Below are 14,329 nucleotides of genomic sequence, written 5' to 3'. Positions count from 1 at the left end.
ATCAAATGCTACATTTGTCAATGAATTAGTAAAATGTTCTTTTATTTAGATATTTTGTCTTCAAACAACAACAAATACTTCAAAGCTTTAGCTTGTTTAAGTCACTACATATCTACAATGTATATATCAACATACATATAAAAATATGAAATTGAATATTGTATATTTTTATTAATTACTTATCAGCTACAAGTGTGGTTTCTGTGATTTCTTCACTGTCAGTTTTTTCTGGCACCACAGTCTTCTCTTCTGGCATTAATCTTGTTAGTTTAGATGGGTCTTTAGGTGGTGCCCAATCTGGTATTATTTTCCCATGCACTCTCCAATTACCATAAACATTGGATAAATGCTTCTCAAATACAACATATTCCAAGACATCCTTAGCAAGAATCTCACTACCATGCAATAGTCTTCCAAAACGGTCATACACGGACAACTGCTGACGAGTGTGGAAGCGAACAGTGATCTGTAACAGAAATTTTCTAATGAAATATCAGTTTAAACTCAAAACTTCTCTATTGAATGTATTATTTTAATATGGATATTAGAAAGCTTCTTAACAAACTGCAAACCTGTCCAAATATATTCTCTTTGCTAATAACATCTGTACATCTGGCATGAACTACTCTTGGTGGCTCTAGTGATTCCAAAAACTTCCATCTTATTGTCTTTCCAAATGAATTATGCCGAAATTCAGGATATGCTTTTTCTGTAACATATGTTCTCAAGGCATGCCTATCATTATTAACAAGACTTTCATGTGCCTTAACATAAATATCTTGGGCTATCCGGCAAAATTCTTTGGTATCAAAATCTTCATCAAAAGATTTAACTTTACGTATTGCCATCATTGATTTAGATTTTTTTTCAAGCAGCTCTACAGTTTGTTTTGCTCGGGTAGTTGACACTATGGAGGCTTTTCCATCACCCTCTGGTGGGATGTATGCCTCAAAAACACCACCTAAAAAGTGATATACTTATGTAGAACAAGCATCTAAGTTCAATTTAATGTCATGTCATGTCATGTCTTGCTCATATTGAATGATTAATTGCAATCATGCGATACCTGTCGCTGAAACGTAAAAAGGTCTGTCATTCCAAGGTCTAGTAGGAAGCAAGCCACGCTCTTTCATCTTCTGCCTGACTTTTTCTTCAGGAAGGTTGTCAATATCCTCGTTATAGTCGTGAAGATTTATTTTTAGAAATTTTTCTTTACGAAGCTTCTTAAACTTGGGGTTATAATGTTTTGATGTGGTTGTACGGTATGGTTGTAAAAGATTTGTTGCTGGAAGAAATCGTAGTTGCCCAATCTGAAACATATGTGATTAGACATACATATATGAAATAGTCTAACACACAATGACATTTAAATAAATATATTTTTCAGTAGGTTTAGGGTAAGATTCTTAAGAACTAAATCCCGTATATCAAAATCCGATACGTTGCTTTATAGGAGTCTTGACTCAGAATCTTAGGGTTAATCTTCTTAGTATATTTACCTTAGCTAATATGCAATTTGCCATTTTGAATCAGAGCTCTGAAGCCACGTTATAGATTTAAGGCTAAGTTGTTCAATTTGTGGTATAATGTAGATATTTTCCTCGGCTGAGTATTTTTAGTTGATATAGTGTTCAACAATCAACTATAAATCGCTAATACTATAACAATATTTAAGCACCATATTATTTAAAATTTAGTACACAGATTCCCAAATCCCAGACCGAGTACTGAGGTCTGAGTAGTTAATACTCTATGGTACTACCATAGTAGGCGTAGGCTATACGAAAGTTTAAAAAGTGGCAACGTTATTTGGTCACATTTTTTAATTGTAATTTCCTTATATATGTTATTTTTTTTATAATAATATGATGTAATTTAAGTCCAAAATATATTTTGGTCTCTTTTGGTTTATTGACGTATTTTGTATGCAAAGTAAAAGAGAAACTATACACGTTAACAAGTTATTTTTAAAAGTAGTTCAAATGAAAACTGATTTCAGCTAAACACGATTACAATCGAAAATATATATAATTAAATTAAAAAACCTGAACTATGCCAGCTACCAGAATATTGTAATATTATGTAACATTTCAGTAATTAGGACCATACAACATGTTTGCTTTAACGCAAGTTTTTCAACGAAAAGTATTTTTAATCTAAATTATATTTGTTAGTTTTATTTCTAGAATTCTTGTACTAAAAAAATGCCGAATAGCTGATATTTTATTATTATCGATGAAATTTGTCGAAAGAGGACGATATCGACTGGTCAACCTACGTAAAATAATAAATGACAACCATTATTTTATCTGATTTTTACGCATTAAACGGTAGAAAATATAAAAATAAAGAATTAGCATATTATTTCGTTAGCTACTTTAGCGTGATTCCTATGCTCCTAGTTATTGTATTTCTAGTACAAACTGTCCGTTTTCTTACTAAGTGCTGTTAGTATAAAATAGTAAATACTGCTCTATGTTTGCTATTTACACTTCCAGTTTCCACAGACTACGCCCGTAAGAGGCGCATGATGAGAAAATTGATGTTGTCTATTAATAATATTTTTGTAATCATATGTTCTCCTTTCAAATTGTGATTTTTAAATAAGTATTACAAAATTTATTAAATTATCGTGTCGTCTTTTTAAAATATATAATTAAAATTTTAATTGTAGATTTTTGCATTTTTTTCGTTTTTACGTGATTTTTATATTTCATACGACAATCATAATTTTCTTCCTTATCTCATATTTTCCAACACAAATAAATCTGAGGGATGATTTTATGCTATTATTGTGTTAAAGGCAAATAGGCGATTAAAATAGCAGTTTGTAAGAGAACAAATTTTGTTTACTCAGAAAATCGATATGTCGGTGTTTTAAAACCGGATATCCGGCGACTCCATACACGTTGTCTCTAGCTCTCCGACCCAAAGATCTTCAAGCGTTTCTTTCTTTTCCGAACAAGCGCAGTCGAAGTGAACTCGCAAAAGGAGTAAAAGGCTCCTACATAACCTGTAACTACGTAAGTATAAGTGCATAATCGATTAGTTTTTCATCGTATTTCAGTTATATTTGCAAATCCTAATTTATAATCTTTAATAATTTCTCGATATCCTTGCTGAGTCATTTGCGGAGGTTGTGATTTGGGATCACAAAAGATTAGAGATTTTAGTGATTTGTGTCTTGCCCTTGTGGTAAGTAGGCGTCGCCTCGTTTTGATAAATAATTTCAATTATGATTAATTGAAATAATTTAATTTGATTAAAATAAAATTATGTTTTAATTCTTCAACATGTGGTCTTTCGGGGCGATGACCTTTCGTTAAAATCCTAGGGCCCCCTCTTTCCTCAAGTAAATGCCACGTGTATTTTGTTTCAGCAATATATTGTATGAGTCAAAAGGTAGAAAAACCAGTATTATCGGGTCAACGGATCAAGACCAGAAAAAGAGGTAAGCATTTATTATAGCTTTTATAAGTCGCATGCTCCTAATTATTTCAGATTACTTATCTATCGCCTCGAGTTTTCTTATGGAAGTAAAAAAGGACAAGTAGTAAAGTAGTCGTTTTTTCTGCATAGCCTTCACCTTGGCACACAGTTACAATATTAATGAATCACACGAAGTGGGTCATGTGAACATTTATAATTCTCTTGTGAAAGTACTGTTAAACTATAATGCCCAAAATAACAGTAGCTTGATGAGCACATTTGATATTTAATTAATAACATGTTAAAAACTGATGTCATGATTAAAGAGTAGCTAGATAGTACCTTGCTCATTTCTTTGTAGTTAATATACAATGCAGATTTACTTCATGTTCAATGTGATATAACTTGTTAGGGTGGGAAAGACTACTTTTTTTAATATTAATTTGTGATTGAAAATAAATTTTAGCTTATTTTTTAATCCGTAAAACAGTGACTACTCATGTTTATTTAGTCCTAAATATATATTGTATTAAATGTCACATTTTATGTATGCCTCTGGTATTTAATTTGCTTTAGTTTTTTTCAAGCACAATGTAGCCACAGCTTTGCCCCAGAATGGAATAGATGTGTCCAAACTGGCTTCTCTTGACTGTGGAGATTAAACTATTGATAAAAGCTATACCAAGCTATTTCTATTAAATAGATTTGGTACGCATATCAATAAACATTTCTTTTATACTTAAAACTATTTGCCAAATTAAATGTATTATCTGTATACTACAGCTAAAAAAGCTAATATGGGCAAACTCGAACTTGAAATTCGGAATGTTATTTGTATGTAAGTTGGTTTTGGTTGCCCTTTAAGCCAAAACAATTTATTGAGTATAGAAAACCTCCTTTAACATAAAATCTTTATAACTTAATCAATGTTAGCTGCAATGATGAGGGAATCTAGCTAAAATGCCTCGTAGTGTGAATTAAGTTAATGATAGGATGCTAGTAACTTAATTGTTTGTAACCCTCACACTTCCATATACATATTATGAGCCCCATCCACATGCTTGCCAAACAATGGCAAACAGCCAACAGCAAACAGCAAACACGGACGTGTGGATGGGTGTTTGTCGTTGTTTGCCTGTTTGTGTTTGTGTTGGGCAGTGTTCGGCATCGGTGTCGGTTTTAGTTGCCAGATCAAAGGATGTTTGGCAAACAGTTTGCTACGTATCCACACGTTTGGCAGCGATCAGTATGCGCGCGAGCTTGCGGGAGGCGGACGTATTTACTTGCTACACTTTTTCAATTAAAGCCCAAATAATAAAGTCTAAAGCAGTAACTTGTACGATTTCTATGTATTTTAATCATCCACCATCGTCTTGCTTTCTTCTTTTTTCCTTTTTCTTTCTCTTGCTTTAATTTATAATAAAAATATGTCAACCCGAAAGTAATAGCTGCCACAAGCTCGGCGTCCGCCATGTTTGCCGATTCGGAATGTTATGAACGTTCGCCAAGCATGTGGATGGCTGTTTGTGTTGGGTGATTGTGGTTGGTGTTTGGGACTTCGTTTGCTGTTTGCGGTGTTTGTGACAAACAGCCAGCGTGTGGATGCCCCATTATGTATATTGTTATATGGACTGACAAAAAAATATTATTTCAATTTTTTTTGCAATTACACATTCTAAACAATTTTTTATAACAATAATATAACATTGCCTAAGGAATCCTTCTTGAGTGAAGTATAATAGTTTTTTAATTTAAGCATGGCTAGTCTGTGTAATGATTTTCTACTAATTAATATTAACAAATGAATCACAAATAATTTGCTGTTGTAGCAAAACACTTTGGGTCTTCATAGCAACAGTTTAATATAAAGTTGACTAATTATATAAATATATACTTCTATGGCTTCCAAGTAGTTTTCCTTAGCCAAGTGCTTATTTATGAATCATGTAACCTTGCTCAAGTCGTCATACACATATCAACACTGTTAATAAATTAATGGATGATTTTCAATTGCCAACCGATGTGTTATACTATTTTTTTTTTTCACTCTTTCGATTTTCGTAATTAAAATTCAACAATATAAATACTTACGCACACACACACACTTGCAGATTTTTTTCTGTAATTTCCAATTCTTTCATTAAATCTTTTTTAATTTTTACAAGGACTAAAGTAGCTCCTCAATACTAATCACTAAATAATGTATTATTCAATTCAAGGTAATATTTAACAATAACAGTTTTTCTGTTTAATGATTTGAAATTCAGTTGCGGGCGGTTAAAAACATTCGTTTATGTTGTGTGAAACCAGGCTTGTTTTAAATTACATAATTAGGTCAAAGTTTCTTCAGACTTCATATAATAAGTACAGTCAAAACCGGTTATAACGACATTGAAGGGACCGTATAGTTGCCGACGTTATATCCGATAGTCGTTATAAGCAATGTCATATATTATATATACACAAGTATAGTTAATATGAATGTACACTATCTACAAGCTATATTATCATAGTTATCTATCTAGAATAGGTAGGTATGGGTTATAATATGATATGTTAATATTATAATATGTAAACGAGTCAAAAAAGAAACAAAAATATTTATTACGAAATAATTAGGTACAAAAGTAATCAATCATTTTGGTCTGTTTTTTTTAGCCCAGTCTCAAATATTTTTTGCATTTTACGTTTCATACTCCTCAAGGTCTGAGTATCACCAGTATCAAACTGTTCGTTTAAGGCAACAAATTTTTGCAAAATTGTTACAGCGTTAAGAGCCTCCGAAATCGTTGTTGGCTGAAACTGTTCGTTGGGACAAAGTGCGTAGGTAATAATATGCCTAAATATTCATTCAATGCCTTTAAATAAGATTTAAAATCGTTTGTATTGTTTTGTTTTGCTGAGACAAGAAGCGGTTGGTCGTTATAGCCGATGAATATCGATAATATTTCGTCGTTGTAAGCGATATGTCGCTGTATCCGATGTTGTTATAAGCGGTTTGTTTTCTGAATAGTTTACTAGGGATTCGGACGGGACCATACAATCTGGTTGTAATAACCGATAGGTCGTTGTAAACGATGTCGTTATAAACGGTTTTGACTGTATAAACAAAATTATTAAGTATGACGCAATTTATCAACTGATTTAGTACAAACAAAACAATCTGAAAATAATTTCTTCCTCATTCATTTACGTCATGTTCTGTTTATTGTTGATGGACTAAAAATACGATACGATTATCATACACAAGAGATTTATGACAATGATATAGTAAATTAACTTCTGAAATGTCAGTCTGCGTAATCTCTTCCTGACGCGTAAATATAAAGAGCACCATTTATTAAGTTGTCTGTTTCTAAAAACGTTACTGGTGTGGAATTTTCACACAACTGCTACCTACCACCTTTGTTTATTATAACTTGGTTAATTACCAATTCCTTTTGCTGATAAAGATGATATCCTAACCATGAAGTATCAAATATTATGTGTTAGGAAACCTGCAAAGTGGGAGTTTACAGAACATATTTAAATTAAAAATAAATTTACAACTATACTAATTGTTTGTTTCAGATGAGAAAGAGAAGTATGACCCTAACGGGTTCCGCGACGCTCTGGTCCAAGGACTGGAGCGCGCGGGCGGCGATCTGGAGGCGGCCTATAAGTTCTTAGACGCAGCTGGCTCCAAGCTTGACTATCGCCGGTATGGCGAGGTCATTTTCGATGTTCTTATTGCCGGGGGGCTATTGCGTAAGTACCAGAAAATAAAATACTAATTATGTAAATACTGTTTGTTAGTAATGGTATAACAATAACTGGTTCCTTGATTTCATAGTTGCCTGCTACTTTCGCCTTACATATTGTAAAGTTTTCATTTACAAAGCCAAATTGTTTTTCTGTAATTTTACAGTTACATAAAAATTCTTCATTATTACTAAAAACTATGTTCCTACAGTCCCCGGTGGTTCGGTGTCGATGGATGGAGAGACACCGAAGACAAACACTTGCATCTTCAACGCTAGTGAGGAAATGGAGTCAATGCACAACTTTGAACAGGTAATTTTTCATAAGTGTACAAATGTCCGCTGCTGGGGACCATTTAGCCCCACTCAATAGTGACCAAAGTTAAGATTTATCAAGTAATTATTAAATCTAATAATTACTCCTTAAACCGTCAATATTAGCGTGTTCAATATTATTCAACTCTTTCCAAAATGGAAAATAAAGCACATGTTTGACCTAAAATGATGAAACAACTGGCTAGAGATCTGAATTCTGATGAGAATCCTTACTCGTTCGTTTTATTGCTGATTATAAAGAAATATTCCTAAAATTCATAATCTTTTCGAAAATTGTTCTCATCAGATTTGTATTCTTCAGGTATTCGTGAAACTAATGCGACGCTATAAGTATCTGGAAAAAATGTTTGAAGAGGAAATGAAAAAGGTAATACTACATTGTTTATTATATCATCCATAAACAAAAATTAATTAGTTTTTTATAGTTATTTTTTGTAAGACCTATTAATAGTAAGAAATTTAGTTAGTCATTTTTATACAAATACAAAAAAGGTTTTTTTTTAAATAATAAAATTAAGGTTGTTTCTTCAGGTGCTGGTGTACATTAAAGGGTTCGAACCTCTGCAGCGCATCAAACTGGCAAGGATGACGGCGTTGTGGATATGTAAGTAACAATTATATTTAAGGTCTTTAATTTTAGTTTTTTCAGTAGTCAAATTATTAAAGAGTACTAATAGTACTTGACTCACCTGTTCACAGTTAAATCCATACTCTACTATACCAACTAAATTAGCCCAGTTTCCCATAGTATTTTACGAAAATTTGTATGTACATAACGTAACTTATAAATAATTCATTTGGCACACAATTAGAGCCGGCCCGGCGTTACCTAGCCTGGCGGGTGTCGAAATGTGCGATATTATTACGCCGATTATCTTCGGTCCCTGTTTGCGGGGATCGATCGATACACTTGCGGTGTTACACATAATTTTTTTAACATTAAGATTACATTATCATTGCGTTGCCTAGTTAAAATCGTAAATTCAGATGCTGATATCCGCCATCTTGTTTAGGCGACGGCCATTTTGTTTTACAAATTTCTAAGCTTGTTTTGCAACTTAGTAGATTTATTATCGATGTTATATAATGTTTTTACTTTCGTTATAGATTTTAATTTAATATCAAAGACATATAGACCATATTACAAAAATGTGTTATTTCAGGCAACGGATGCGTCCCACCATCAGTACTTCTAGTGCTGGTGAATGAGCACCTTCTGAAGGAAAACGTAGCTTTGGAATTCGTGCTCGAAGTATTCGTAACAATGAAGAACGAACGCGGAGTTACTTCGTTAGTTACTGCGTTGAAGAGGGGACAACTTGAAGGCAGGTGAGTGAGGCTAGGTTCACGAGTTGTTTTCAATACTAAATAATTTTATGTACCCACCATTTTTTTTAAAAGGTATATTTATATGGGTGGTTGAATTTTTGTAACCATTTTAGACAATGAATTTGGAGTTCTGTTTTTGTGTATTGACAATTTAAAAAGTTGATTCCCAATCTTAAAAATTATGTGATTTTCTATTAATGTGATCATGTGTAAGATTTGGGAAAGATAAATGATGCATGTACTGGCTCATCGCAATTATTGTGATGTCGTCATAAATGTGGCTACAAATCATATTTTGTCCTTCCTATATGATGTAAGGTTGTACAATTTGCCTTGGATTACTACATACTGCTAGAATTTATATCAAAATTACTTTTCCATCAGACTTCTGGAATTCTTGCCCCTAAATCGTCGCAGCGAGGAATCTCTAGCCACGATGTTTGGTGCGCGGGGTCTAGGCGAAGTTGTCCGCTTGCACCGGGCCCAAGCTTCGCAGGAAGCTCGTCGGGAACTAACTCGTGTTCTTGATGAGGAGCTAAATGACGAGAAACCAGTGAGAGACATCATCCCAGACCTGAGAGACATGGCGCAGAAGAATGACATACCAGACCATGAGGTGGTCGCGATTGTAAGTATTTCGTATATTACGTATATCATGATTGTATGTAATCATGTTATTTTTTTATTACAAATTTTTAACATCAAAATAAATAATTGAAAACCCTCTTATATGATGAAACTTGATGACGAGTCAGAGTGTGGCAGTTTTTAGTGTTTGAGGCTGGTGGAAACCGAGTCTTTCGGGAGTCGCTAAGCTTCTACACAGTAGCTGTCATGCTATGTTGACATGGCAATCTGATCATTATCCCAAATAAATTAATAGATTTTTTGTTGTTATAAGCTACTAACGGTAACAAATTTTTAGATTTGGCAGTGCGTGATGGCTCGTGGTGAGTGGAATAAGAAAGAGGAACTTTTGGCCGAACAAGCTGCGAAACATTTGCGCCAATATACGCCGCTACTAGCTGCGTTTGCTCACTCTGCTAAGGCTGAAATTGCTTTGCTGACCAAGGTAATTTATTTAGTTTACTAAAAATAATTCGCTCTTTGTTCTTATCCTATCAGTGTAAGAAATTCTATCTTGATATTATTATTACCCTTAAAATAGGTGTACAAAGTAGTAGTATATATTTTTGGTTACATTTTATTGATGCACATAAGTAGAACAGTCACGATTAGAACATAGTCGCGTCGGTGTGGAAAGTGTGCAATAGTATCGCGTGGGATATATTTACCAGGTTCGGTTTAAAGCCGAGACTGATATTGAAGCGCAACAATATTTCTAAACAAATTCCCGAACTATAATTAGTTACTACTTCAGTGCATCTCAGGACATGTGCCAACTGAGTTACCATGAATGGTAGTCCCGTTTAGTCTGATTCCATATATTAAAATTGCTTTATCCATTTATAAATATTACTACATATTTAATTTGTACAGGTCCAAGAGTATTGCTACGAAAACATGAACTTCATGCGCGCGTTCAGTAAGCTGGTTGTGATGATGTACAAGAGTGAAGTGGTTTCCGAGGAAGTGATCCTGCGCTGGTACCGCGACCCCAACTCTTCCAAGGGCAAGCATATGTTCCTCGATCAGATGAAGAAGTTTGTCGAGTGGCTACAGAGCGCCGAGGAGGGTGAGTTACTAGATTATTATACTTACTTTTAGAAACAATTTGATAAATATTTTATGCCCGCGCAAGTCTTTCCCCCAGTTGTCAAATAGTAAAAATTAAAATTTTGTTTACAAACAAATATCAAACAGTAAAATGTAATAAAATAAAACCTCTCTATTAACTCCAACAATCTAGCATATTTTTCATAAAATATTATTTTACAGAGTCTGAGAGCGGTGAGGACGAAGATTAATTTAAGAGCAGCGTGAGACTGACAGCGGCCGCCTTTCGAAAACCCATAGCCAAGCCAATAATCCACCCAACCCAGAGACAGTTAGAAAACTTGACCCGTATCAGTATTGTGAAAGAAAATTTAAACCTGTGTTGCCCGTAGTATGATTGAACAAAATAATAAATATGTATATTCTGTTATTCATGTATGAATGTAGTCACTTTTTTTAATTGTCTCGTTCAACCACGAGGCGGCGCTACCGACGCTCACCCCGTCATAATAATAATTCCGGGTGCAGCAAACGGATTTTCTACCACTGTATATTATTCATTTCTAAAGTAATGTTGGTGAAATACAATATTTTTTATTCAATTTTCTTAGTAAAATTCAAATAAATGTGGCGACACATCAAATTGGTTTTTTATTTACCCTTTTTTATACATTGTCCACGAAAAAGGCGATAAAGCAAATATCGATAACTATCGCCCAATATCCAAACTGTGTCTTGTAGCCAAAATATTTGAAAAAATAGTATATGAACAAGTTTACGTAGCTGTAAAACCGCACCTAGGTTCGGAACAACATGGTTTCTTAAAAAATCGTTCAACAACATCAAATTTAATCGCTGCTAATGAGTATATCACAGACGGTATGGACCACGGTAAACAGGTTGATGTCATCTATACTGATTACAGTAAATGCTTTGACCGCATAGACCACAGCATTCTCCTTGGGAAGTTGTGGGCGGTGGGTATACACGGCGACCTATTTCGTTGGTTCAAATCGTATATCGAAAACCGATCGCAGGCTGTTGTTTTACAAGGTTTCGCATCAAGGTGGATTAATATAACGTCAGGAGTACCGCAAGGATCCATGCTCGGACCTTTACTGTTTATTCTATTTGTAAACGATATTCAAACTTGCTTCCTACATTCTAAAATATTATTATACGCGGACGATATGAAAATATTAAAATATATCTCTAATGAAGAAGACACATCTGACCTACAAGATGACTTAAATAGATTTGAAGCTTATTGTCAAATTAATAAACTTGATCTTAACGTATCCAAATGTTTTTCCATGACATACTCAAGAAGAAAAAAGAAAATTATACATGCTTATAAACTTAAAAAATCTGTAGTAAAAAATGTTAACGTAATCAAAGATCTTGGAGTGTTACATGATAGCAAACTTCTATTTGATACTCATATTGACAGCATTGTTCGCAAAGCTTATAAAATGTTAGGATTTATCTTAAGGACATCAACAAACTTCACCCAAGTGAAGACACTTAAAACTCTGTACTTTGCCTATGTTAGATCTAACGTAGAGTACGCCTCGCAAGTATGGAACCCACAATATGCAGTTTATAGCAATCGTATAGAACTCATTCAAAAGAAATTTATCAGACACCTCCAATATAAAGATAAGACTTTCCTGGCTGACTACTTAACTAGATGTAACCATTTCCACGTTCTTCCTCTCTCAGTTAGGCGTGAGGTTGCAGATATTACATATTTAATAAATTTAGCTACAGGTAAAGTTGACTGTCCTGAACTACTAAGTAAGTTGGGTCTCCGTGTGCATAATAGGACGCTAAAAAATATGCACCTATTGTACACACCGAAAGTTAACACCAATTACAGAGGGAACAGCTTTATGGTTAGGGCGGCGAGTAAGTTTAATAGTCTAACTTGTGATATTGACCTATTCGCCTCAAGTGTGGTGTCGGCAAGGAGAGCTATGACATCTGAGTTCCTCAGTGGAATGAATTATGATCCATAAGTTTTTATAAGTGTACATATAAGTTATACTAAACTGTTTAGCGTAACTTAACCAATTTTTACTTAGTTTATTACGTTCTTTGATATGTATGTATTTAGTTGAATGAAATCTTTTTATTGTTACCAATACAGTTAATATTATTAGTACCTAACTATTTGTAAAGATTTATTTAATGGCGTAAAATAATACTGTATTTAGTAAGTAAGTTAGTAATAAGCTGTAAATCTTTCTCAATAAATAAATAAAATAAATAAATAAATTATGATTCAGAAGTGTTGACTTTGTTGAACTCAAATTTAAAATTAATATTAACTGATCATAATTTACTGTAGCTTACAGCTACTTAATTCATCAAGTTTGTGTTGTGAAAATCTACCGGCACAAATATCTTTAATTTTTAGGTAACACTGGGAGTGGGGGGCGGCGGCGAGAGTGACGTGTCGATCGCGTGATTGGTAAATCAGTTGACGTTTGTGTCCCGCGCTTTGTCCATGTTCCTTTGCCTCCTTAAGTACACTGGCGTACAGTAAAATTATGCCAAAAAGTAAAAAGAAATTGAAAGAGAATACATGAAAAGTGATCATGTGGTAGATTTAGTTACCGACCAATTCGTTATTTATGCTGACGATGATGATGAGCATGATGATAACTCCCATCTCCCCTGAACCTAGACCAAGCACTAGCTCTGCTAACCACCTAATGGAAGGAATATCTTTTTTAGATGATCATTATATTATTTAAATGTTTTTTCCACAATAATTATTAATAACATTTGAAATTTATCACGAGCTTTGCAGTAAAGGAAAACATCGTCAGGAAACCTGTACCAACCTTCATACGCAATATTGAATTCAATATTGCGTATGAAGTTCCCAATCCACACTGGGCCCGCGTAGGAACTATGGCCTAAGACCTCTTGTTCCGAGAGGAGGCCTGTGCCCAGCAGTGGGATATAATATATAGGGGATGTATTATTAATAAATAAATATATTCTTTCATTTTTTTCCTGGAATGGCTTGAATAGCACTTGGCCGGTTTTCATTTCTTGATATCATATTTTTTTTGCTTGTTTTTGTGCTCAAACTTTCCCCCACTCGCTTGTTTAATGCTCAAGAAGTTTGTCGGTATCTATACTTCAGTTCGACAGCAGCGTGAAATGGGACACGCCTGCTTGAAAAGTAAACCCATATACCAATAATTATCAATCTCCATAAGGTATGAAGTCATATTAAAATCGATCTAGATTCGACGACTTGCATTTATTTTGTACACCATTAAAAATATTTTTCTACTTACATTTCAAATGTTTTATGAACCCTAATCCCCAGCTTGCCTAGGAACAACAAAACTACAATTTGAATAGAAAATATGCTTTGTACTAGACTGAGCTATTAAGTTTCATAAGTCCTCAATTGAACAATAGCATGGACCCTATGTTTCACTTCAGTTGGAAAAAATGTTTCTATTTTTAACCGACTTCATAGAGATTTCGAACCTTTGTGTTAAATGTTTACTTGGACTTGGAAAATGTGTAAGTACATGTTATCGATAGAATATTTACTTATAATAAACTCAAAACAGAACATGGAAACTGTTATTTTATTCATTTATCATGTTATCATTGCGGAGAAAAAGCTCTATTGCGGTAGTTGTACTTTGAAGTAAATAAAAAGGTCTATATCAGAAGAGTAATTACAGATTGAACACGATTACTATCATAACTGTATTTAAGTTGATAAACACGTTAGCTCCCTCTGTGTTATTTCAAAGCAATCAATGTAGTTTTTCATAGGGTCGATT

General features: G+C 33.8%; 2 protein-coding genes across 2 annotated transcripts; one reads left to right on the top strand and one right to left on the bottom strand.

Annotated features, from left to right (window-relative positions):
• Positions 1-151: 151 nt before the first annotated feature.
• On the bottom strand, positions 152-1,732 carry LOC125053781 (probable 39S ribosomal protein L45, mitochondrial). Its single transcript, XM_047655348.1, has 4 exons — positions 1,500-1,732; positions 1,067-1,310; positions 573-961; positions 152-466 (listed from the first exon to the last, which is right to left on the bottom strand). The coding sequence occupies exons 1-4, from the start codon at positions 1,521-1,523 to the stop codon at positions 176-178; spliced, it is 948 nt and encodes a 315-aa protein (XP_047511304.1). The 5' UTR covers positions 1,524-1,732; the 3' UTR covers positions 152-175.
• Positions 1,733-2,808: 1,076 nt separating this feature from the next.
• On the top strand, positions 2,809-11,154 carry LOC125053777 (protein krasavietz). Its single transcript, XM_047655341.1, has 11 exons — positions 2,809-3,023; positions 3,380-3,451; positions 7,000-7,176; positions 7,382-7,482; positions 7,807-7,872; positions 8,037-8,109; positions 8,669-8,834; positions 9,219-9,462; positions 9,760-9,906; positions 10,335-10,530; positions 10,734-11,154. Exons 2-11 carry the CDS (start codon positions 3,391-3,393, stop codon positions 10,760-10,762), a joined length of 1,260 nt encoding a protein of 419 aa, XP_047511297.1. The 5' UTR covers positions 2,809-3,023; positions 3,380-3,390; the 3' UTR covers positions 10,763-11,154.
• The last annotated feature ends 3,175 nt before the right edge of the window (positions 11,155-14,329 follow it).

The sequence above is a fragment of the Pieris napi genome, chromosome 11 (genome assembly GCF_905475465.1).
Source record: "Pieris napi chromosome 11, ilPieNapi1.2, whole genome shotgun sequence".
Lineage (NCBI taxonomy): Eukaryota > Metazoa > Arthropoda > Insecta > Lepidoptera > Pieridae > Pieris > Pieris napi.
This window is presented reverse-complemented; position numbering and strand designations above follow the sequence as displayed.

Coding starts and splice junctions, on each gene's coding strand:
- LOC125053781 (XM_047655348.1), bottom strand. CDS start 1,523: ATGGCAAATTGCATATTAGCTAAG. Junction 1,311..1,499: donor CAAATTGCATATTAGCTAAG/GTAAATATACTA, acceptor CATATGTTTCAG/ATTGGGCAACTACGATTTCT. Junction 962..1,066: donor TTTTTACGTTTCAGCGACAG/GTATCGCATGAT, acceptor ATCACTTTTTAG/GTGGTGTTTTTGAGGCATAC.
- LOC125053777 (XM_047655341.1), top strand. CDS start 3,391: ATGAGTCAAAAGGTAGAAAAACCAGTATTATCGGGTCAACGGATCAAG. Junction 7,177..7,381: donor TATTGCCGGGGGGCTATTGC/GTAAGTACCAGA, acceptor ATGTTCCTACAG/TCCCCGGTGGTTCGGTGTCG. Junction 7,483..7,806: donor CAATGCACAACTTTGAACAG/GTAATTTTTCAT, acceptor TGTATTCTTCAG/GTATTCGTGAAACTAATGCG.